Source organism: Heterocephalus glaber, unplaced genomic scaffold (genome assembly GCF_053883595.1).
Source record: "Heterocephalus glaber isolate CG9 unplaced genomic scaffold, H.glaber_assembly_v1.0 deba00000470, whole genome shotgun sequence".
Classification (NCBI taxonomy): Eukaryota; Metazoa; Chordata; class Mammalia; order Rodentia; family Bathyergidae; genus Heterocephalus; species Heterocephalus glaber.
The window spans coordinates 84968-111292 of NW_028258145.1; the positions used below are offsets into that span (position 1 = coordinate 84968).

General features: G+C 39.3%; 1 protein-coding gene across 7 annotated transcripts in view; it reads left to right on the top strand.

The window, feature by feature from the left end:
• The first annotated feature begins 419 nt into the window (after window positions 1-419).
• LOC147829733 (zinc finger CCCH domain-containing protein 8-like) overlaps window positions 420-26325 on the top strand; it is a 43362-nt gene continuing 17456 nt past the window's right edge. For 3 of the 7 annotated variants that reach the window (XR_015447823.1, XR_015447822.1, XM_087202576.1), the window contains exons 1-4: window positions 433-624; window positions 4625-4721; window positions 15247-15481; window positions 16556-16710. Coding sequence is in view for 3 of the 7 variants with exons in the window: in XM_087202576.1 (XP_087058702.1) it covers window positions 548-624; window positions 4625-4721; window positions 15247-15481; window positions 16556-16710 (564 nt within the window). In the remaining 4 variants the exon portion in view is untranslated. Of the gene's footprint in view, window positions 625-4624; window positions 4722-15246; window positions 15482-16555; window positions 24120-26325 lie in introns of those variants that run through there. The other 4 variants (XR_015447825.1, XR_015447824.1, XM_087202579.1 and 1 more) reach the window with 2 other exon arrangements.

Genomic DNA, 26325 nt, shown 5'->3' on the forward strand with positions numbered 1-26325 from the left:
CTGTTAATTAAACAAATTTTCCTGCCTCAGTTATTTATTTTCTAATTGTAGAGACCCTACAAGTCACATTACTTGTCTACATTTCTGTTTATTCATCTGAAAAATGCGAAATTTTACAGAGCTGTTGCTAGGGTTAAATCAGCTAGATTTTGAAATAGTCCTAAAAAAATGGGGGTGGCGTGCTCAAATCAATGTGAGATGTTGCTACCATTCCTTAGAAATGCTCTGATCGCGATCGAAGAGTTTTCACCAGAAAGAGAAGAATCCTAAGGATTAGATTTAAAAGTTCTACTAAAGAAAAATAGACTACATTGCTGCCATAATAGATAAAAAGGTACGTGGAGAGCTACCCAGCGAAAACTGCGCCTGCGCAGTGCGTACGGTACGCGGAGTAGAGCGGGCGTGGGCGGAGTCGCGGGGCGCGGGGCGGTGCGTGCGCGTGCGCGGGCGGCGCGGGCGGTCCGGCATACTACGTGGATTCCTCTGCACGCGCGCGGCCTCACCCTGAAGCTCCGGACTGGTGAGGGGACGGCCACTCGCTTGGGGCATGGATTTTGAAAATCTTTTCTCAAAACCTCCCAACCCGGCCCTCGGCAAAAGACCGGCCTCGAACGCTGACAAAAGGTGACCATCCCTCATCTTTACTCTTTCAGTGTAGGTCCCCGGCGGGGCCCGCCCCTTCGTCCCGGCGGAAGCCCTGTCGGTCGCGCGGGGCCGGTGTCGCCGTGGTGAGGGCGCGCGAGGCCTGGGCAGAGGAGGCTGGAAGACAGGACCCAGGCTGGGGGCCGCCGCGGCGGGGATGCCGAGAGATCCCGGGGAGTTGGTGTTCGTTCCTGCGCACCTGCCCCTGCAAGCCCTTGGCCCCAAGCTTGCCGGCGTGTCCTACACCATCCCCGGCAGAGGTCGTTCGCGGCTTCTCTGACACGTGCGGGGACCAAACCACGTTTATTAATCGGTAAAGAATAAGGAATGAGAACCCGCAAGTGGTCCATTGATTCTCATGAAAAGATCCCAGAGACCAAAATAAAGTAGCAAATAACAGGGCGTGGTGGCGCCTGCCTGTAATCTAAGCACTCGGGAGGTTGAGGCTGGAGGATCGCCGTGAGTTCGAGGGCAGCCTGGCTACCTAGCGAGCCCCTGTTGTGAGGGGAGCAAAACTCAGCAATCACCATTTGGATTTAATATATCCTTTTATGTTGAAAAAGCAAGTTAAGATTCCTGGATAAATGGTTCTAATCTGTTAATCTCCTTTTTGAAGCCGGGGATTTGGAGATGTGTGTAGTTTACACACAGATGTTCATTCACTTTTTATTCTTTGAGCTCGAAGTGTTGAAGACCTTCTCTCTCAAACCTGTTTCCCTAGTTTTCCCTAAGTTGAAACCCTACAATACATCATTTATTCGTTAATTTCTCACATCCCAGACATACCGCCAATTCAGGTTTGTTTTACCTCTTGATATCACTCTTGTCTGTTCACTTCTTTCTCTGTAACACCTTAATTGAAATTATTACATTAATTCAGGCTGCTATTAAGAGCTTTGCTATGTACTTTATGTGAACTACATTACATAATCCTCACAATAACCTTAACGAGAATGTTGTTTTTACAAATGAAAAAATTGAGGCACAGAGAAGTTAAATAACCTGCAAGATTGTACAGTGTAAGTGGCAAAGAAAGGTTGAATTGCTCAGACAGTGTGATTTTAGGCCCCATGATTCCATCACCTAGCTTCCAAAGCCAAACTGTCGCAGTAAAATAAGACCTGTAAGGGTTTAGAAAGACACAGGTATTACTGTGTGTGGACGATATGAACATCTGAGAAAAACAAGAGAAACTGATAAAACATCAGAGAATTCAACAAAATGAATCTCAAGATAAAAAAAAAATTTTTTTAAAGCTACCAGTTTGAAAATGTATTGGATGAACAATTCCTTCACAAAAGCTTGACTGAAAGTAGCAAAAAGATAACTGGAGGTGGCTGTGATGGTGCATATCTGTAATCCTGGGCCCCTGGGAGGCTGAGATTGCACATTCCAGCCCAGCCTGAGCAGGTTAGCCACCTGGTGAGACTCTGTCTCAAAAAATAAAGAAACAACTGGGACTGTAGCTCGGTGTGAAGGTGCTGGGTTAAATCCTCAGTGCTGGTCAGGGAAATTGGGGGAGAGAACACTTCGAAGAGATAGGTGAAAGATGGTATGGAAATAGGATGAACTGTTTATTCATATCGTTTGCCCTTTTTTCTCTTTGACTGTTGATCTTACTCTTTCAAATTTTATGATCTCTGCAAATATTTTACTCACATTTTGTCTTTTGATTTTGCCTATGGCATTAATTTTCAGTGTGTTAAAAATAGGATTTTTTTTTGCTTTTATTCTGTGCCACTCAAAAGGGTCAATCTTTCATAGTTTCTGGGGCTTTTTTTTTTTTCTATTTTGTGATGAAAATATTAAACTTTTTTTTTCTCAGTTTTATTGAGCACATGCTGCATGGGCAATTCTAGGCCCAGGGGTTATAGCAATAAATGAATGAAAGATATTAAAACCTTGCTGTATAAAATGTATACTATAGGAGAGAGGAGGAGACAGACTATATAAATGTATGGTGTTTTAGATAATAAATGCCATGGAGAAAATGAAAGCAGAGTAGGGGGTTAAGAAGTACTAGTAGGAGGGAGGGAGGGTGTTGATATTTTAAAGAAGATGATTGAGGAAAAGCCTTAGGGATAACTTTAATAAGTAGTATCTTGAGTCAGAACCGAAAGGAAGTGAAGGATGTTAGTGCGTGGGAAGTAGAGTGTTCTGTGTGGGGATAAGGAGGTGGTGGGGTGTGGTGTAATTGAATGCAGTTAAGAGCCCCTGAGGTCTGCAAGATACTGGGGATGGTTTGGGGAGGCAGCTCAGGTAGGGACTTAAAGGTACCACAATGACTTTGGTGTTTACTCTGATTGAGATGAGTCCACTGGAGGGCTTTCAGCAAGGAGCGACACTATCTGATGTTTTAGCAGAGTCACTCTGGCTGTGGTTGAGGGTAGACTGTAGGGGAGCCAGAGCAGCTTGGATCATTTATTAACAAGAACTAGTTAAATATGGGTATATTTTAAAATTAGAACAAACTGAATTTCCTCGCAGATTTGGATGGGAGTTGTGAGAGAGTAGTCTAGATCTACTCAAGGTTTTGATTAGAATCATTAGAAGGATGGGGTTGCTGTTAAAGACACAGCAGGAGGGTTTGGTTTCAGAGAGATAGGGTTCAGTGTTGGGTATGTTAAAATTATGTCTGGTTGAGGTCGAAGAGGATATGTTGGGTAGGAAATGGATATGTTTGTTTTAAGGGGAAGAGTCTGAGTTGGAGACTTGAATGTTGAAATTAATTACGTTAGATTTGATTACAAGCCATGGAATAGAAGATCACTAGCAAGAGTACAAACAGTGACGAGAAGAGGTATGAAGACGTTTAGAGTTGTAAAGATGAGGAACCAACAAAGGAGACTGAGAATTAGCAGCCAGTGAGGGAAGAAGAAACCAGGAGAGCTCAGGAAGCCTGAAGATGGCTTAAAAATGTGTTTTAGGCTCAGTGAAGTACACCTATAACTCCAGGACTCTAGGAGGCTGAGGCAAGAGGATCACAAATTCAAGCCCCGTCTGGGCAATTTAACAGCTTGGTGAGACTGTTTGAAAAAAAGGCTGGGGAATGTAGCTCAGTGTAAAGGCCCTGGGTTAAAGTTCCCTAAAATTGTTTTATAAACAAGAAGGTGGTCAGCTCTGTCCTATCCTACTCATCAGTCAGTTCATATGAGAGCTGAGACTTGTGGCCCTTATTGTAGTGGTAAAAGTGGACACAGATTTGGAGTTGGCAGTGTCAGATAATAGTGTGGTTTCAGGACACACACTTGTTCACCATTATCTTATTTTTCCATCCCTTCGTTTATGTTAGGTTCATTTTTAATATTGTTCGCATGTTCTCAAGTAATTAGCTATACATTTCTATGCATGATAATCACATTCTTGTGAGTCTGAAAACAAATTTTTCACCTTTACACTTGAATATATTTCTCCTAACCTCAGAAGACACCCCATATTCTGCCTGAAATACCCTTCTCTCTCACATTCTTCTTTGCTAACTTCCGATCTTTTAGATTCAGAAACCCTCTGGCCCTCAACTGTAGGTTTATAATATGTACCTCTACTTACCACACTGTATTGAAATTGCTTTATATTTTTTTCCCAAGCAGAAAGCTCAGGAAGCAGAAATAGGTTTGTCTTTTTCATTGTTGTATCCCAGGATATAAAAGCCTAGAGCCTGGTATATGGTGACTATATTTGTATTTGTTGAAAGAATGGAATGCTGGATGGATGAACGATTTATAGCAGCTAATTCTTAGACATTAAGAATGTGTGTGGCTCATGTAATCCAAAATTTTTATTTTACAGGTTATTCGTAAATGTTGACATTTACTACTCATAACTGTATAAATTATATACCTGGAGAATTTCGAGTAGACTTGTAATTTTTAATTTCTTTGAGGGCACATATAAAGACAAACCAAAGCAGTAAATATAATGTAATATGAACCTCTTCTGTGCTGAAGAAATACTTTTGTGTTATTTGATATTTTTGCTGCAGATTCGATGATGAAGTAGATGATACAGAAGTTGAAGAGGCTCAAGAAGAAAAAATAAAATGGGAGGTTAAACTGGAGTACGAGCAAATTCCCAAAAAAGTAAGGTTAAGTTGAATTATTGCAAAGAGCTGGGAATGGATGTGAGAAATTAATGAGGGGTCCTATTTGTCTTAGCACAGTCAGCATTTGAAGCCAGATTAACTTCGATCAAGGAAATTTGGTTACACTTTTTAAAAAAGTTTTCATTCAGTAACTTTACTATCATTTAGCATGGACTTTTTTTTAATAATTGCTTTTATTTTGGTTTTCCCTAATTTTTTTTCCCATATCCCATATTATTATCCCAGATGGATAGTGTGTAAGTTTGATATTCCCTGTTTCTGAAATGGATTGTAAACTGTTAAAAAAAAAATTCCCTTTCAAATTACATTAAAAATTTTAAGTATTTTGGTATGCTGTCTTAACCAGTTTTAGTAATTTGTAGCTTAATTTGTAGGGTTGTCAGTAACAGAGTACCATCAACTGTGTGGCTTAAACAGAAATTCATAGTTGTGTAGGCTGAAAGTCTGAGAACAATACATGGACAGGGTTGGTTCCTTCTGAGGTCAGTGAGGAAGAATCTGTTCCAATCCTTTCCCGTAGATCCTGGTGGGTTGCTGGCAGTCTGCCGTATCCCTTAGTTCTTAAAAGCATTGCTCTGAACTCTGCTTTAATATTTATTTGACATTCTCCCCATGTGTCTGTATCTGACTATCCCTTTTTTGTAAGGACACCAGTCATTGTATTACAGCCTACCCTAGTGACCTCATCATGATTAATTACATGGGCATTGACCTGATTTCCAGATAAGGTCTCATTATGAGTTTGTTTTGTTTTTGTTTTGTTTTTTTGGTACTGGGGATTGAACTCGGGTCCTTGCGCTTGCGGGGCAGGCAGCGGAACCACTGAGCTAAATCCCCAGCCCCCGTTATGAGTTATTGAGTGTTAGGGCTTCCATGTAAGAATCTTAGGAGGACATAGTTCAGCCCATTACAAAGCCAATATCTGCCACTTTTGCTTTTTTCTTTTTGAATTTTTTGTTTTAATTGTGAATTTTAGCACACTACATAAGAATGGGTTTGGATTAGCAGTGAGACTCAATAAGGCACATGCAAGCTTTGACAGTACTTTCACTTAACCTTGTAAAAGGATATAGGACTGAAGGTAGCGCAAGCACAGCACCATCATCTCCTTGGGAAACCTCTCAGCTATCCAAGAAAACTTGTTTTGCCCTTTTAGAACATATATGGCTACCTTAGGCAAGAGCTGAGGTTGACACTGGGAAACTGCAAATTCAGCTTCCCCAGTACTCCCAAATTCATTCCTGGAAGCAAGCATCACCTTGATCCCCAAAGCAGAGAAAGACCCAACTGAAAAAGAGAACTATAGGCCAATCTCACTAATGAACATAGATGCAAAAATCCTTAATAAGATAGTGGCAAACAGAATGCAGAAGATCATCAAGAAGATCATACACCCTGATCAAGTGGGATTCATCCCAGGGATGCAGGGATGGTTCAATATATGAAAATCAATCAGTGTAATACACTATATCAATAGAGCCAAGGACAAAAACCATATGATTATCTCCATAGATGCAGAAAAAGCATTTGACAAAATCCAACATGCATTTATGATAAAAACCCTACAAAAAATTGGAATAGATGGTCTCTGTCTCAAACTGATAGAAGCCATCTATGAAAAACCAACAGCCAATATCATACTACATGGTCAAAACCTGAACTCCTTCACACTAAAATCAGGAACAAGACAAGGATGTCCGCTATCAATCACCACTCTTGTTCAATATAGTTCTGGAAACATTAGCCACGGCAATTAGACAAGAGAAAGAAATAAAAGGAATAGATATAGGTAATGAAGAAGTCAGATTGTCATTATTTGCAGATGACATGATACTCTATATAGAAGACCCCAAGAACTCCACCAAAAGTCTTCTAGACTTAAGAACCAAATTCAGTCAAGTAGCTGGTTACAAGGTCAACACACAAAAATCAGTAACTTACCTCTACACAAACAACAGACTCACTGAGAGAGAAATAGGGCAAATAATTCCTTTCACAGTAGCATCCAAAAAACGGAAATACCTAGGAATCATCCTAACGAAAGAAATCAAAGACCTCTTTGAAAACTATGGCACTCTGAAAACAGAGATTGAAGATGCTATCAGAAAATGGACAGACATCCCCTGCTCCTGGGTAGGAAGGATTAATACAGTGAAAATGGCCATACTTCCAAAACTGCTATATAGATTTAATGCAATTCCAATTGAGATCCCAGCAGCATACTTCATAGACCTTGAGAAAACAATCCAAAAATTCATTTGGAGCAAGAAGAGACCCAGAATAGCAAAAGCAATTCTAGGTTACAGAGACATGGCAGGGGGTATCACAATCCCCAACCTGCAACTCTACTACAAAGCTACTGTGATAAAAACAGCATGGTACTGGCACAGAAACAGACTTGAGGACCAGTGGAACAGAGTAGAAGATGCAGAAACCATGCCAGACACACTCAGCCATCTCATCTTCGATAAAGGAGCCAAACACCCTCACTGGAGGAAAGATAGCCTCTTTAATAAATGGTGCTGGAAAAATTGGGCTTCAACTTGCCAAAGATTAAAACTAGACCTATATCTCTCACCATGCACTAAACTAAAATCAAAATGGATTAAAGATCTGAATATTAAAATAGAAACTCTGAACCCGTTGGAACAGAGGTTAGGTAGAACCCTTGAAGACATTGGTGTAGGAAAAGATTTTATGAACAAAACCTCAGTTGCTCATGAACTAGCACAAATAATCAACAAATGGGATCTCTTCTTATTAAAAAGCTTCTGCACAGCAAGAGAAACCACCAGCAGTGTGAAGAGACAAGCGACAATGTGGGAAAAAATCTTCACCTGCTCTTCCTCAGACAAAGGTCTACTATCTCGAATCTATAAAGAACTTAAAAAGATCAGACCTCCCAAATTTAAAGACCCAATCCCAAAATGGGCATCTGAAATGAACAGACATTTCTCAGACAAAGAAGTAGAAATAGCAATAAATACATGAAAAAATGTTCAACATCACTGGTCATTTGAGAGATGCAAATGAAAGCAATGCTGAGATTCCACTTCACTCCAGAAAGAATGGCTGCTATCATGCAATCAACCAATAACAAATGCTGGCGGGGCTGTGGGGAAAGAGGAACTCTTCTCCACTGCTGGTGGGAGTCTAGACTGGTGCAACCACTGTGGAAATCAGTATAGAGATACCTCAAAGAACTAGGACTGGAAGTCCCATTTGGCTCTGCTATTCCACTGCTGGGGATCTTCCCCAAAGAATTAAAACAATCATACCACAGTGATATATGTGCACCCATGTTCAGAGCAGCACAGTTTGTAATAGCTAAAACTTGGAAACAGCCCAAATGCCCAACAACTGGAGACCGGATAAAGAAAATGTGGTTTTTTATAAAATGGAGTACTACTCAGCCATAAAAAATGAGAAATTAGAGACATTTATAGCTAAGTGGATGCACATTGAGGCAATACTCTTAAGTGAAATAAATAGGACACACGTGAATAAATACCGAATAGCTTGTCTGGTGTGAGAAATTGAAAGTGTAAATAAGGACTAAATGTATGATAGGTAATGTGAAATAGGAAGAAAAGGGGCAAAGGGGAAGGAAGTAGGAGGGCTAGGGGAAAGGATAGAAGCGAATGGGATTAATATGAGAAAATGGAAAAAGGAACAAAATCTTTGTAAATAGGGAGGAATGGAGGGTTTGAAGGGAGGGCTGGGCAAGGGTGAAAAATAAGAACCAAGATGCATTATATAAAGGTACAATTCCCAATGAGAAATGTAATTGTGTTGTATACCTACAATGTACCAATAAAAGAATTTAATACAAAAAAAAAAATTCAGCTTCCCACAGAAATTTTTCATTAGACCAAATTTTTTATTCACATAGGACCCAGTGCTTTAGGCCCTCTTAAGCTTTTCCAATCTGTATATCATAACCTAGAGTAGACCAGCCAATGGAGCATTCTGATATATTAAGTAGTTTCTAAGAAACCGTTCTGTAAGAAGATGATCTTCTAGTTACTCATTTGCACAGAGGCTTCCTTTAGCCCATACGCTTTACTCACAAGACTATAAAATACGCATGTACAGTATCCTCACTAATTTAAAAGACAGCACCCAGTAAGTACTCTTAAGTCAAGGAAGACTATTGCTTCCTCTTTTCTCAGTCTTATCCCATTTTTTCTCGTAGAACTAACTACAACCCTAACCTGTATATGAATCACTTCCTTGCTCTTTACATTTCACTACTTATGTAGTCATTCCTAAGAATACAATTTTTCTTGGCAGTTTTTGTGTTCTGTACAAAATAGTATTGTTTTTGTTCTTTTCTGTCTTGCTGCTTTTACTCAACATTATTTTAAAAACCATAAATATTGTGCTGTACATGATGTGATCAAAATATACTTTGAATGTCTAAATTTTAAAAATGTATTCTAGTAAAAGACACATTGCTGTTAATGCCCTTCAAAATACTCCCCCAGACCTCCAACACACTTATCCTATCATTCTTGGTACTTTCTAAAGCAGTTCTACAAGTCTTCATTTGTGAGTGTTTTTATAAGATGTAATCAGAAATACAGTGAGGGGCCAGGGATTTAGCTCAGTGGGACCATTCCTGCCTCGAAAGTGCAAGGTCCTGAGTTTGATCCCCAGTACAGAAAAAAGAAAAAAAATACAGTGAATGTTGGTGAGGCAGGCTTACAAAAACATGGTGTATCCTTGTGACCATTAGTCATGTTTTGTCACTTTGAATGGATGAAGAAACCCCTAGCAGATTAGTAAAGCACAGATCTAGGTGTTTCTGTGGTTTACTGATGTGTGGGCTAGCAAACTGAGGAGCAAAGATCCTCCCTGGATGGGGGTGGCACTAACCAATAGGCCTGTAGTCTGGATGGAATAAAAAAAAGAAAAAAAGGAAGTGTGCCACTTTCTGAAGAGTTCCAGTCTTCATTGTCACCTTTGGACATCAGTGTCCAGTTTCTAATATATGCTTGCACCAGTGACTCTCTGGTGAGTTTCCAAGCCTTTGGCCTTTGGACTGGTTCTACATCCTTGGTCTCTCTTGTTCTGCAGCTTCCAGCTTCTCGTGTTGAGCAGCTGTTGGATCCTCCATCTCTCCAGCGTATAGACACTCATCAGGTTCTTATGCTTCTGATCCCATAGGTAGGCATTATGGACTTAGCTCTCTCAGATCTTGGGGGTGGCCATTGTGGACTCTCTTGACACTAATCCTGTAGGCCTATTTAATAAATCCTCTTGGATAATTTTGTAGGAGACCACCCTATGAGTTTATTCTAACCAGGGGACCAAACAGGGATTAAAGACAAAAGACAGAATTTGGAAGAGGGAACCAGGGGACTCTTGTCTCTAGTGGACAAAAGAGCCCAACTGGCAGTACTCTTCACTTTTATTAGACTCACACAAAGAACCAAGCAAGCATGTGATCCAGGGTTCGGGGAAAGTTCATTAGGTTGTCATAATTTAGAAAGGGCACCCAAATGTGTATTTTCTTTAATCAGACCAGCTGCGGTTGACTCTGTCCTTGAAACTGGCTGACACTGGCATGCTAACAAACAGACCTGAGGGAGGGATGGCTTGCTATCTCCTCCCCCGTGTTTCAAGGAGAGTTCAACCCAGGCCTCAGCCTTTATACCTGGTTTCCCACATAATTTTACATATATTTTCTCTTGATTCTGTTTCTCTACAGAGCCCTAATGAATACAGTCCTCATCCACCTTATTCACCAGATCTCGCACTTGTGCAATTTCTGGCTCTTCCCAAAAGTCCATATGACTATAAAAGGTAAACATTTTTAATTGATTCAGGGTATTGGGGCAGCCATGACAGTGCAACTAAAGACATTCATGAAGGAAGACTTCCAGAACTGCTTCAGAAAGTGGCAAGAATGCTGGAATAAGTGTGTTCAAAGCAATGGGGAGTATTTGAGGGGGCAATTTGTCTTATTGTAATTTTTCAAAATTAAACATTCACTGTATTTTTTGATCATACTTCATAATTGTTCAACATAGTAGTATTCCATTATTTGAATATATGAAGTTATATTGTTGGTAGATACTGGGCCAGCTGTCATTTTTGGTGTTTATGAGCAATCCTGCTGCATTCTGTTACTTTAATTGTATCCTGCTGCAAATATGTGACAATTAAGCTTCATTGTCTACGTGATTGGCTAGGGAGCTGGCTAGGAGTTTAGTAACACACACTTGAGGGTGTGTCTGGGTGGGTTGAGGAGGTGTGGCCTTGGGTCTGAATCTGGACCCTAGCCCCCTTCCTTTCTGGTCTTTGTAACCTCTGCTTTCCTGCCACCATGAAGTGAGCAGTATTCATCCACCAACCCCTTGGACCATGATATTTCTGTCTTGGAGCCTCTGAAACCATGAGCCAAAGAAACATCTCCTCTAAGTTGTATGTGTCAGGTATTTTTGTCGCAGCAACGAAAAGCTAGCCAAACAGGGCCTGGAAGCTCCCTGAGAGTATAAGTCCACAATGAAAGGCCCTGAGTCTGATATCCACAAGTAATGCCAGTAGCAAAAGATGCACTTGGTTGAGGAGGATAGAGATTTTCAAATGAAACTAACTTCCTCCCTCTTTCATTCCATCCAGGCTACAAACTTTTTGGATGGTGGCACCCACAAGCAGGTCGTTCCCCCTCAGTTCACCAGCCTACATGCCAGTCAAACTCCCCCCAGACAAACCTGGAATCAGGCTTTACTAATCTAGTAGATGTTGCTTATTCCAGCCAAGTTGACAATCATGAGTAATGGTCACAGCAGATATCTGAGAGGGAAAGTGCACGAGTACTTCCCTAATTCCTAACTGTTCTGAAGTGGTTCACCAGATTTTATTCCCGGAAGCAATATATGAGAGGCTTTCTATTGCTCCATAGACTGGCCCCTGCTCAGTATTGTTATCCTTATTTTTGCCCTCTGATGAGAGTACAGTGGTATCTCATTTCTTGTTTAGTTTGCATTTTCTAGATTGCTGTTGATAAGGAGCATCTTTTGATAAGTTTGCCTACTTAGGTTTCCTCTTTTTTGTGCCTGTTCAAGCCTTCTTGTCCTTTCCCCACTCCCATTATATCATCTGTGATTTTTTTTGGGTGGGGGGGATGGATAGTTCTTTAATCTGGATATGATTGGTGTTTTGTTTTGTTTTGTTTTGGTACCAGGGATCGTATTTGGGACCTTGCACTTTTGAGGCAGCCAGCAGAACCACTGAGCTAAATCCCTGGCCCAGTTGGTTTTTATTTTCATTCTTGTGGGTTATGTGTTGTACATCTCTGCCCCTTCTGTGATTTTCTTTCCACCCATTGGCATTTCTTTAAATTTAAAAGTTCATAATTTTACTGTCACTTTAAATCTTTTATTCTTAGTGCTTTCTGTGTTTTATATAAATATCCTAAGGTAATAAAAATATTTTCCTGTATTGCCTTCTGCCTTTCACTTTGAAGTTAATAATCACCATGAAGCAGAGAAGCCTAATTTCATTTTACTTTTTTATTTTTATTATTATACCTAATCATTCTAGCACCATGCATTTGGGGGTCAGGGGCTGTCTTGTACCCCTGGAGGGTCTGCAGTGTCACCTCTTTCAAAGTCGAGTGTTCATGTTCAGTTGAAGCTGTCTCTGAACTCTGTTTTATCCTTTGTCTGTCCCTTCCCAAGACCTCACGAGTTAATTACTGAACCCTTTTAATGAGCTTAAGATTAGGTAAGCAAGTCTTCTCACCTTTATTTTCATCTTTTAAATGTCCTGACTATTCTTAGTCTTTGCATTTTAGAATCAGTCTGTCAAGTTTCACAGAAAATCCTGTTGGGATTTTTATTAAGTATATATTAAATCTATGAACTGTTAGGATTAAAATCTTTTATGTCTTCTTAAGCATTTCTCAAGAGTGTTTTACAATTTTATTTATAGATGTCTTATATCTTACATACTTTTTGTTAATTTATTGCTAGATGTTTCATGAAACTATTGTTAATTTACTTTTTTTCCTTTCTTTTCCTTCCACTGACTGGGATCAGCTCAGGGCCTCATGTGTGTTAGCCAAGTGCTCCACTGCTGAGCTGTGCTGCCAGCCCTGCATCATTATTTTTGAGACAGGGTCTCACTATACAGTTCAGGCTGGCCTTCAACTCACTGTGTAGTCTGGACTGGCCTCAGACTCATGGTGATCCTTGTGCCTTAGCCTCCTGGGTGCTGGGATTACAGGTGTGAGGCACTATGCCCAGCTTCCTACATGTTTTTTTAAAGTATCATTTTCTAAGTGTTGTTTTCTTGTTTGATTGGAAAACATCCATATATAAAAATGTGTGTAGGAAGCTGGGTATGGTGGTCCACACTTATAATCCCAGCACTTTGGGAAGCTGAAGCAGTAAGATCACAAGTTCAAGTCCAGTCTGTGCAAATTAGTGATTTAGTGAGACCTCTTCTCAAAATTAAAAAAAAGACAAGGAGCTGGGGATGTAGCTCAGTGCAAGGGCCAGGTTCAATCCCTAGTACAACAGAAATAAAAAAGATAAATCTTGAGTGTTCGTTAAAACATTTCTGAAAATGATAAAAATGATGTATCCTCATAGTGGATAGCTAGTTTGGCTGAAAGAGAATTGTTTGAGATTATCATCCCATGGGCTCTTACTATTCTATTCATCGCAAATTTGAGGTCTTACCAATTTGATTCTAGTTTCTTGCTAACTATTCTGTTCTCTCTGAAAGTCTTTACATTTTTCTCTTATTTCTTGGTGTTTTGAAACTAACTATAGCTTGTAACAAATTTTGAATATAATATCTTAAATATCTGTAAGTTTGTTTTAAACTTTGAGTTTTGTGAATCATATGTTCTGCTTCTGGAAAAATTTCCGTCTATCCTACTTTTGTTTTAGTCTCAGGTCAGCAGTCATTTTCTGTAGAATAAGACAGCAAATACTTCAGGTTTTTAAATCCATGAAGCAAAATTGAGGCTAATATGTGGGTACTTATATGATGAAAGATGTTTTAAAAACATACTGACAATTTCACATTAACCAGGCACAGTAGTACACACCTATAATGCCAGCACTTGAGAGGCTGAGGCAGTTTTCAAGCCTGTACAATTTGATGACTTCATGAGACCCTGTCTCAAAATAAAAAAATTAAAGGGCTGGGAATGTAGCTCAGCATAGAGGGCCTTAGTTTAACCCGGTACCATTAAAAAAAAAAAAAGCAAAACAACAACAATGAAAAAAAATAGTAATAACTTTTTGTAATTCAGGTCTGCTAACAAGAATAATAAGATTCTGTGGGATAATTATTGCTTAATTGGGGTTCAAAGTTACTGTTCCCTGTCACCAAAATTGATTGATAATATTTACCTGTTATAATGACGTAATTAAATTTTATTTCAACTCCCTGCCAAATGCTGATATGAGTTCACCAGCATATGGTTTTAATTAAGCATATTCATTGCCTGCAGAACTTTATGGAACTGTATTAGAGTCCTCTCTTGATTTGTCTTAGTAGAAGCTCCTCAATAGTACAGTTAAGTGGATTTTGAAATGGCAGCTTCCTTTGAACTTGCATTTAAGTCGGGAAAAACACTGTTGGGACTACAGTTTGAGTGTGGGAAATACATCTGCTGCAAATTTGTGTAGTAATGGAGATGTTGCTCCTGTTTTAACTTGGAGTAACACGACAACACTGGGCAGCATTAGTAACACCCTTCAGCTTATCAAGAACCAGGGAAAAACATTGAAATTCTTTGTCTTTTTAAAAAATTATCTGTTCCCCAGCATGGTGATGGACACCTGTAACCCCAGCAACTGGGGAAGGTAAGGAGAATTGCAAGTTTGAGGCCTGGGCAACTCAGCAAGACCCTGACTCAAAATTTAAGAAGTGCTGAGGATGTAGCTCAGTGGTGGAGCACTTGTCTAGCATCCAAGAGACCCTGGGTTCAATCCCAGTACCCCTTTAAAAAAAAAAAAAAATCTGTTCAAGTTTTTCCTAATTTCTTCATGTTTTTCATGAAGCCATTTGTCTTAAACATCTTAATTTTCTCTGAACACATTTATTCCACTACTGCAATTAAATACTATTTAATTAACTATCAGAGGCCCCCACAGTGGGTTCTGATCTCTTGCTCAGTGCTACAACACAAGGTATCATTTCAAAGAAAGAAATACAGTGTGAAAACTGTAGTCCTGTAATTACCTCTTGTCAATTAAGATTTGAGGGTGTAGACTTTTAATTCAGTAAAATGTGTACAGTTTACAAATTCAGGATCTTCTCTCAAGTTATCCTTAACCATGAGTATGTCATACTGGTCTGTTTGGTGTTAATTCTGGAAATTTTCAAATATATAAGAATGGAGAGAATAGTATATGAAACTCATGGGCCCATCACCCAACTTCAACAGTGATCAATTCATGGCCAATCTTGTTTCTTCTAAAAACCAGGCTGTCTTGAATCTAAGTTTTTTAAATCAGAATTTAATTTTTACTTAGGTTAGACACTTTGGAAACTCTACAACAACACCAAAGAGTTTGCCATATAGAAAATCAAGAAGTAAAGACTATGAGTCATATAGTGATAATGATACGTGCAGTCAGGAACCAGAAAATAATTTTGAGAAAGAACTTCAAAAGTACATACGAGCTAAAGAAATGGCAAATGCTGCTCAGCCCCTGCCATCTTCTAAAGAATCTGTGACGAAAGAGGGAGTAAAAGATACCAAACTGTGTAAGTACCAACCTGTTTTATCATATACAGTGTATTTGGAGAAGCAGTCACAGTTTTAACTCCTATACTTCATCTTCTGATAAGAACATGATTTTCATGATCTTTACACCAGACATGAGCTTGCAGGGGCTGAGACCCCAATGAGACCTGCTCAGTGTTTGTAGGAAGAGCCAGGGGTGTAGGTAGATTATCAAGAGCCCTGACTCCCATCTAGAGAGAATGCTGAATCCATGGCCTCTCCATGAATGAGGGATAGGGTATGTCTGTTTGTCCTGCTGTCATGTAAAGAATTCCCTGGAATGTTTGTATGTCAAACTGTAACTTAGAAATATATTTTAGATCAGTAAAGTGAGATTTAGCCATAGATAGGCCAAATGACAATTGTAAATGAAATGAAATTCTTGTGTGTGTGTGTGTGTGTGTGTGTGTGTATGTGTGTGGTTCTGGGGACTGAACCCAGGCATGCTATACCACTGAGGTACACCTCTACCCTTTTTAAAATTATGAGACACAATTTTACTAAGTTGCCCGATATAGCCTTGAACCTGGGATCCTGCTGCCTCAGCCGTTTATGGCTGGGATTTCAGGTGTACGCAACCGTGCCCAGCAGAAAATAAAATTCATAATGCTTTTACTGGTTTTTTTTTTTCCCCTCTCAAGAATTTCTTCTACTCATAATATACCTGTAGATAAACTTAATCTGTACCAAATATTTTAATTGAAAGGTTTGACCATAATATCATTTTAAACAATTAGGGGGTTTTCTTTTGTAAAGCTGTGGTGATTCCTAATTGGATCCATCATGCCCTAAACACTTAAAAGAGAATCTAGCTTGTAGCTTACAGGATTGATTTTATTCTCTTCCCTTTTTTTTTCCCCCTAACAATATCTTATATATTTTCAAAAACAGTGAATTGGTAATTTAGGATATGTAATAATTTTCTTTGGTCTCTTAAGGGCTTCTAGAAAAACAATTCAGTTACTAGTTTTTCCTCACTGGGCTATAGTACTTCTTAAGAAGGAGCTGATATTATGCTTTTATGTCATTTTAAAAATTCACTTTCTTATTTCTAGCTGCTAAACCAAAAAATAAAAATCTTAAACCTGGTCACAAGAATGGAAAACAAAAGAAAATGAAACAAAAACGGCCTGGCACTGGGAACGAAGGGCCAGATGCCTTATTGCAGAAGAGCAGTCGACAGGAAGAGGTATGGAGTCTACAGGAAGAGGTATGGGAACCTGGGCTTGTAGGCACTCAGGACAAGGCAGTAAATGCCTCTTCTGGACCTGCTTTTCTGCGGGTTTTTAACTGGATGGCAAGCTTTTTATTAGGCTTGATGAGAGGGGACAAGACTAGATGGGGTCAAAGAAATACAGATATTATAGACTGAAACACACAAAATCTGCCCCTATGTCCACATTTTACAAATGAAGAATCCAAAGCTTTGGGGTTCAGGTAATGGCCTCCAGTTACAGGGGACCAGGTAGGTGTGAAGTTTGATTCCTAGACCCTGGTGATTTTCCCTTTTGTTTGGTGGACATCGACTCAGATGACTATTCAACCAAAGCTAATGACTCTGTGATGTGAAGAACAAATTCTGGGGCCGGGGATTTAGCTCAGTGGTTTCGCCACCTGCTGCGCAAGCGCAAGGACCCAAGTTTGATCCCCGGTACAAAAAAAAAAAAAAGAACAAATTCTGTCATATGTTAGAATCTTTTTTTTTTTTTTTTAGTTTAACAGTAAATTATTATTATTTTTTTCCCCATTAACTTTATTGGTACATTTTAGGTATACAATACAGTTCCATTCATCATTGGGGTCTTGTACCATTACATGAGTCTCTTGGTTCTTTTTTTTTTTCCCCTTCCCTTGCCCTCCCTTCACTGCCCCCTTCCCTATTTGCAAAGACCTTGTTTCCATTTTTTTTCCTCTTATATTTTTTCCTTTCCCTTTTTTCCCTTCCCCTACCCCTCCCAATTCCCCTGCTCTTTTAGACCTTTTCTTCCTGTTATGCAATATCAGTTAATACATTTTTTTAAATTACAATATCAAGATCTAGGAGACATTACCACAGATTTTACAGAATTTAAAAGGATGTAGAAAGCATATTACAAAAATCTTTTTGGAAATAAATTTGACAACTTCTAAGAAGTAACTTGGAAGACAAATTAATGAAACTAACTCTGGAGGAAATATAAAATTTGAATAGAACCTGTTAAATAAAGTATATTCCTAGCTTGAAAACCTACCTATATGACAACATCAGGCTCATAAACATTTTAACTGATAAATTGTATCAAACAAAGCAGAAAAAAGAAGGAACACTTCTCCCCTCATTTTAGGAACTCAACATTGTGCTAATCGTAAAATTGGGTAAAGATAATAGAAGAAAAAAGTATGAACATAGATAGAAATTTGTTTAACAAAAACTATTAGAAGTCAGATCTGGCAGGATGTAGAAAGTGGTTTTGTTATAAGGATGGCAGTGTTGGTTCAGCATTGGAAGATCCACCCCCAAAAGTCATCATTTTAACAGAGGAAAGGAAAAAGCCATATGATCCTGTTACTAGTTGGAGAAAACGTATTGGACCAAATTCTGTAGCTGTTCATGGTAAAAGCTATCAGGAGACTAGAAGTAGAACAGAAACTTCTCAACAAATTAAAGACATGTACTCCATACTTCCAGCGAGAACGCCTTGTACGAATGGAGAAGATACAATGCTTTCTCCTTAAGGTGGGGAACAAGGGCAGATATGCTTACTCTTTATCTGTCCATTAAACTTTGAAACCTAGTCCCCACCAAAATAGTCTGGCAATAAAATGACACAACTAGGATAGGATTGGCACGGCAGAAGCAAAATCTTTATATGTAGATGAAATGATCATCTACAGAGAAAATACTAAGAAATCTCTAGGAGCCCCTAGAACTTGTACTTGAATTTAGCAGGATTAGAAAACACAAGGTATATATAAAAATTCAGGTCTGTGTATACTTGCTATAAATGAAGAACTGGATATTGAAATTTAAAAGTTATGTAGGAGTACAAAGGACCCAGAAAAGCCAAAAACAAAAACAAAAACAGTGTTGGAAGACGTTTAGCACCCAATTTTAAGTCTTCTTCTAAAGCTACAGTAATCAAGGCAGTGTTGGTATAAGGAAAGACATATAGATCATTGGAATAAAACAGAGACTCTAGAATAGAACCACACATATATGGTCCACTGAGTTTTGAAAGGTTGTTTAACATTAGCATTTTATAGAATATAAATTCAATTCAAGAGCCGAGGAAGAGATAGTGTCTTCAGCAAACGGCACTAGAACACCTGGTATCTGTATATAAGAAATTAACCTCAACCCTTTTTTTCCGTACATGAAAATAACTTGAAGGGATCTATGAACCTAAATAAGCCTAAAAGTATAAACTTTAAGAAGAAATTATAAGGGAAAATATTTATGAATACAGGGTAGGCAAGAACTACCTAGGATACAAAAAAACATGATGTATAAAAGAAAAAAATTGATAAATGAGATTCCATCAAAATTTAGAACTTTAAATGACATCATTAAAATGAAAAGTAGTCCTTAAACAGACCAAATTTACAATACATATAACCTATGAGCAGAATATATAAAGAATTCTTAGAGCTCATTAATAGACAACCCAATTAAAATGTAGACATAAGAAGATGATAAATAGCCAGTATAGCACAAGGAATAGTGTGCAACTCTAGAATCAGAAAAATACTAATTAGTACAATAATAAGATTGAATTATACACTCATTAGGGAGATGAAATTAAAAGTTTTAAAAGCCTTGTCATGACTTTCTTTTTGTTGGATTCTCCTTCTTTGCATTTAATTTGTCACACCCAATAGATTCATTCTGCTGGGCTTCCTGGGGTTGTGATCCTCATTGTCTTTTCCTAGGGTATTGTCTAAAATTTTTTGGAGTGCCAGTTTGGTATGCATGAAGTTCCTGAGTTGCTCTTTATCATGAAAGTATCTTATTTCTCCATCAATTTTGAAAGATAGTTTTGCAGGGTACATCAGTCTGGGTTGGAGGCTGTTTTCCTTTAGGGCTTGAAATACATCACTCCAAGCTCTTCTTGCCTTGAGGGTTTGCATTGAGAAGTCTGCTGAGATTCTGATGAGCTTTCCTTTGTATGTGATTTGTTTCTTTTCTCTCACTGCTTGTAGAATTTTGTTCTTCTGTTGGATTTCTGGAATCCTAGCTATTATATGCCTATGTGTAGATTTTTTTTGATCAAGGCTAGCTAGAGTCCTATATGCCTCACTTATCTGTATGTCAAGTTCTTTTCCCCTCCTTGGGAATTTTTCTGCCATCACTTCTGTGAAAAGTTTTTTTATGTCATCTGCACTCTCTCCTCTTTCTTCATTGACTCCAATCAGTCTTATGTTATTCTTCTTTGCATGTCTAGCAGCTGCTGGATTGATTTCTCATGTTCCCTTACAATTTTAAAGCAATTTTTCTTTTCCTCCGCACTAATTGCAATCTTATCGTCTGTATGTGAAATTCTATCCTCACATTGGTTCATTCTGCTGCACAGACTTTTGATGGAGTTTTTAATCTCTTGGAAATCTGTTTTTATCTGTTTTATGGATTCCATTTGTTTCTTATGTTGGGATTCCATCCTGCTCCTCAGATCCTCTATTTTTTGTCTGTGTCCTCTCTACATTTATTAATCCTGTCTTGCACCATGAGCAAAATCTTTGCTGTTATCTGAGTAATTATTTCTGATTTCATTTTTCCCAGATCCTCTTTTGTTGCCAGTTCAGAGAGTCCAGGTGGTTGAGTATTCAAGGGTCCAAGGGTTTGGGGATGGTGGAAGGGGAAGGGGAAAGGGAAGAAGGGAAAGAAAAAAATTATGAGAAAAAAATGGAGTCAAACTCTGTGTAAATGGGGAAAGGTGGAGGGGGTGAAGGGTGTACAGGTAATGGGAGAAAAAATAAAAACTAAGCTACATCATGTTCTGGTACAAACACACAATGATAAATGTAAATGTACTTTATGCCTATAATGTACTCATAAATATATATTTTTTTTAAAAAAAGAAAAAACAAGTGTAAATTGCAGCACCATTCAGAAGAGTATGATTGGCTTCTAACATCAAGTTCTTCTTAGCAAAAAGTTTAGGACATTCCAGGACCTGTCATTCACCAGAGTTTAATGGCAGTTTCAAGGCCAAAGTGCTATTCAAGGTACAGGCCTCAAAAAGATATGCTACAGAAATCAGAAATGCTGACAGCCAGATTGTGATGGGAATGATATTGGATGTTACTCCAAGACAGAAGTGTACTGCCACAGTGACAGAGATCTAGCTGTTTCTCTGAGAAGGAACTGCCCTTTATATCATAAGCTTCGATTTACTTGCATGCTAGAGCTGGCGCTAGAAATGTGCTTGACTGAAAACTGAATTGCAAACTGCAACACTAAAGTGTTTCGCTTCTAACACACTATTCTGTGTGTTTGGCTTCTAACATCAAGTTTTTCTTAGCACAATGTGGAGGAATTTCCAGGTCTTGTCTTTCAGCAGAACCTCACGGCATTTTCTAGGCCAAAGAGCTATACACATACAGGCCTCTTAGAGACATGCTACAGAAATCCACAATGCGTAGAGCCAGATTGTGATGTGAGTGGTATTGGATGTAACTCCAAGAATGGAGTGCACTGCCACCATTGCAGAGATCTAGCTGCTTTCTCTGTGAAGGAAAGGCCCTTTATATCATGACCTTCCATTGATTTCCACTGATCAGCTGGCACTAGAATACTTGAATGGAAACAGATGTGTAAACTGTCCCACAATTTTGAAGAGTGTGTTTGTCTTCTAACATCAAGTTCTTACCAAAAAGTTGAGGACTTTCTAGGAGCTGAATTTCAGTAGAACTTCACGGTCCTTTCTAGGCCAAAGTGAAATTCGTGGTACAGGCCTCATAGAGATGTGTTACAAAAATCAGCAATGCAGAGGGCCACATTGTGATGTGAACGGAATTGGATGTAACTCCATGTGTCGAGTGCATTGCCAATGTGACAGAGATCTAGCTGCTTCCTCTGAGAAGCAGCTGCAATTTATACCAACATGTTCCATTGACTTGCAGGGGAGAGCTGGATCTAGAAGTATGCTTGGATGAAAATTGAAGTGCGAACTGCTGAACCATTGTGAAGTGTGTGTTTTTCTTCCAATATCAAGTTTTTCTTAGCACAATTTTGAGGCATTTCCAGGACCTGTCTTTCAGCAGAACTTCATGGGACATTGTAGGCAAAAGTGCTATTCAGGGTACAGGCCTCATAGAGTTATGCTACAAAAATCAGCAGTCCAGAGAGACAAATTGTGATGTGTATGGTATTGGATGGTAACCCCAAGAGAGGAGTGCACTGCCACAGTGAAAGTGATCCAGCTACTTTATCTGAGAAGGAACCGCACTTTATATATAAACTTCTTCAGACATGCATGGGAGAGCTGACGCTGGAAGAATGTGTGAATGAAATCTGAAGTGCAAACTGTCACGTTTCTGAAGAGTTTGTTTAGCTTCTAACATCAAGTTCTTAGCACAAATTTGAGGACTTTCCAAGATATGTCTTTCAGCAGAACTTCATGGCACTTTCTAGGCCAAAGTTCTATTCACGGTAGAGGCCTCTTACAAATGCGCTACAGAATTCCGCAATGCAGAGAGCCAGATTGGGATGTGAAGGGTTTTGGATGTTACTCCAAGACTGGATTGCACTGCCACACCAACATAGATCTAGCTGCTTTCTCTGTGAAAGAACTACACTTCATGTCATAACCTTGAATTTACTTTCATGGCAGAGTTGGGCCTAGAAGAATACTTGAGTGAAAACTGAAGTGCAAACTCCCCTCCATCCTGAAGAGTGTATTTGGGTTCAAACATCATGTTCTCAGAAAAAAGTTTTAGAATTTCCAGAACCTGTCACTCAGCAGAAATTGATGGAGCTTCCTAGGCCAAAGTGCTATTCACGGTACAGGCCTCTTTGAGATAAGCTACAGAAATCCACAATGCAGAGAGCCAGATTGGGATGCAAAGGGTTTCGGATATCACAGAAAGAGTGGAGTCCACTGCCAGAGTGACAGAGACCCAGCTCCTTTCTCTGCGAAGGAACTGCACTTTATATCATAACCTTCCTTTGACTTGCATGGGAGAGCTTGCACTAGAACAATGGTTGAATGAAAACAGAAGTGCAAACTGCCTCACAATTCTGAAAAGTGTCTTTGGCTTCAAACACCAAGTTCTTCTCACAAAGTTGAAGACCTTCCAAGAAGTGTCTTTCAGCAGAACTTTCTTGGGCAATAGCTATTCACGGTACAGGCCTGTTAGAGATGTGCCACAGAGATCCACAATGAAGAGAGCCACATAGGGATGTGAAGGGTTTTGGATGTTACAAAAGGAGTGGCGTGCACTGTCACAGTGACAGAGATCTAGCTGCTTTCTCTGCGAAGGAACTGCACTTTTTATCATAACCTTCGACTTGCATGGGTGACCTGTCATTAGAATACTGCTAAATGAAAACTGAAGTGCCAACTTCTGCACCATTCTGAAGAGTGTTTTTGGCTTCTAACATCAAGTTCTTCTTAGCACAAAATTAAGGAATTTACACTACCTGTTTCTCAGCAGAACTTTATGGCGCTTTCTAGGCAAAAGTGCTATTCATGGTACAGGCCGCATAGAGATATGCTGCAGAAATCAGCAATATAGAGAGTCAGAATGTGATGTGAATGGTATTGGACATAACTAAAAGACTGAAGTGCACTGCCACAGTAACAAAGATCTAGCTTTTTTCTCCGAGAAAGAGCTGCACTTTATATCATAACATTCCATTGACTTTCATAGGAGATACGGTTCTAGAAGAATGCTTGAATGAAGACTGGAGACTGTATAAAGAAAATGTGGTTTTTTAAAATAAAATGGAGTACTACTCAGCCATAAAAAATGAGAAATTAGAGACATTTATAGCTAAGTGGAAGCACATTGAGGCGATACTCTTAAGTGAAATAAATAGGACACACATGAATACCGAATAGTTTCTCTGGTGTGAGAACCTGAAAGTGTAAATAAGGACTAAATATATAATAGGCAATGTGAAATAGAAAGAAAAGGGGCGAAGGGAAAGGAAGTAGGAGGGCTAGGGGAAAGGATAGAAGGAAATGGGATTAATATGAGAAAATGGAAAAATAGGAACAAAATCTTTGTAAATAAGGAGGACTGGAGGGGGTTGAAGGGAGGGCTGGGCAAGGGTGAAAAATAACCAAGAGAGACTATGTAAAGGTGCAAATTTCCAATGATGAATGTCATTATATTGTATACCTAAAATGTAGCAATGATTAGAATGATAATGCAAAATAGGATGAAAAGGTCCAAAGAGGTAAGGGTAGAGGGAGGGGCAGGGGAAAGGAAAGAAGGGAAAGGAAAAATGATGAGAAATGGAAAAAATGGAAATAAAATCTTTGTAAATAGGGAAAAGTGGAGGTTGTGAAGGGAGGGCTAGGAATGAGGAAAAAATAAGAACCAAAATGCATTATGTAAAGGTACAATTCCCAATGAGAAATGTAATTGTGTTGTATACCTACAATGGAATAAAAGAATTTTTTAAAAGAAAGAAAACTGAAGTGCAAACTGCCCCACCATTTTCAAGAATGTGTTTGTCTTCTAACATCAAGTTGTTCTTTTCATAAAGTTGTAGACTTTCCAAGAGCTGAATTTCAGCAGAACTTCATGATACTTTCTAGGCCAAAGTGCTATTCACATTGCAGGCCTCATAGAGATGTGCTACAGAAATCAGCAATGCAGGGAGCCAGATTGTGATGTGTATAGTATTGGATGTTACTCGAAGAGGGGAGTGAATTTCCACAGTGATTGTCATCCAGCTGCTTTCTCTAAGAAGGAACTGCACTTTATATCATAACCTTCCATCAACTTGCATGGGAGAGCTGACGCAAGAAGCATGCTTGAATGAAAAGTAAAGTGCGAACTGCCGCACCATTCAGAAGAGTGTGTTTCTCTTTTAACATCAACTTTTCTTAGCGCAACTTTGAGGAATACTCAAGTCCTTGTTCAGCAGACCGAAAAGGCACTTTCTAGGCCAAAGTGCTATTCAGGGTACAGGTCTCATAGAGTTATGTTACAGATATCAGAAATGCAGAGAGCCAGATAGTGATGTGCATGGTATTGAATGTAATTCCAAGAGTGGAGTTCGCTGTCACAGGGAATGTGATCCAGTTGCTTTCTCTGAGAAGTAACTGCACTTTATACCATAACCTTCCATTGACTTGCATGCTAGAGCTGGCACGAGACATATGCTTGAATGAAAACTGAATTGCAAACTACAGCACTATTCTGAAGAGTGTGTTTGGCTTCTAACATCATGTTTTTCTTTGCACAAAGTGGAGGAAATTCCAGGACCTGTTTTTCAGCAGAACTTCATGGCGTTATCTAGGCAGAGGTGCTATTCACGCTACAGGCCTCATAGAGATGAGAAATAAAAAATTCAGAGAGGCAGATTGTGATGTGAATGGTACTGGATGTAACAACAGGTGGAGTGCACTGCCACAGCAACAGAGATCAAGCTGCTTTCTCTAAGAACTGACCTTAATATCATAAACTTCCATTAACTTGCATGAAAGAGACGGTGCTAGAAGAATGCTGCATGAAAACTGAAGGGCAAATGGTTGCACTATTCTGAAGAGTGTGTTTGGCTTCTAATATCAAGTTCTAAGTACAAAGTTGAGGACTTTCCAGGTCCTGTCTTTCAACATAACTCCTTGGCAAATTCTAGGCCAAAGTGCTCTTCAAGGTACAGGCCTCATAGAGATGTGGTTACAGAAATCAGCAATGCGGAGGGCCAGATTGTGACGTGAACGGTATTGGATGTAACTCCAAGAGTGGAGTGCACTGCCACCGAGACAGAAATCTAGCTGCTTTCTCTGTGAAGCAACTGCAATTTATACCATAACTTTCCATTGACTTCATGGGATAGCAAGATCTAGAAGAATGCTTGAATGAAAACTGCATTGCAAGTTTCCACACCATTCTGAAGAGTTTGTTTGGATTCTAACATCAAGTTCTTCTTAGCACAAAGTTGAGGAATTTCCAGGACCTGCCTTTCAGCAGAATTTTGTGGCACTTTGTAGGCAAAATTCTATCCATGGTACAGGCCTCACATATGCTTCAGAAATCAACACTACAAAGAGCCAGAATGTGATGTGAATGGTATTGGATGTAACTCCAAGACTGGAGTGCATTGTTACAGTGACAGAAATCTAGCTGCTTTCTCTGAGAACCTTCACTTTAGATCATAACCTTCCATTGACTTGCATAGGAGAGCTGTCGCTGGAATGCTTGAATGAAAAGTGAAGTACAAACTGAAGCACCATTTTGAAGAGTTTGTCTTCTAACATCAAGTTCTTACCACAAAGTTGAGGAATTTCCAGGAACTGAATTTCACGACAGCACCATGGCACTTTCTCTGCCAAAGAGCTATTCACGGTACAGGCCTCATAGAGATGTGCTACAGAAATCAGCAATGCAGAGAGGCAGACTGTGATGTAAGTGCTTTTGGATGTAACTCCAAGAGTGGAGTGCACTGCAAAAGTGACAGAGATCTAGCTGCTTTCTCTGGGAAGGAAGTGCCCTTTATATCATAACCTTGGATGACTTGTATGGGAGAGCTTGCACTTGAAAAAATGGTTGCACAGAAGTGCAAACTGCCACACCATTCTGAAAAGTGTGTTTGGTTTCAAACACCGAGGTCTTAGCACAAAGTTGAGGACTTTCCAGGACCTGACTTTCAGCAGAAGTTCATCGCTCTTTC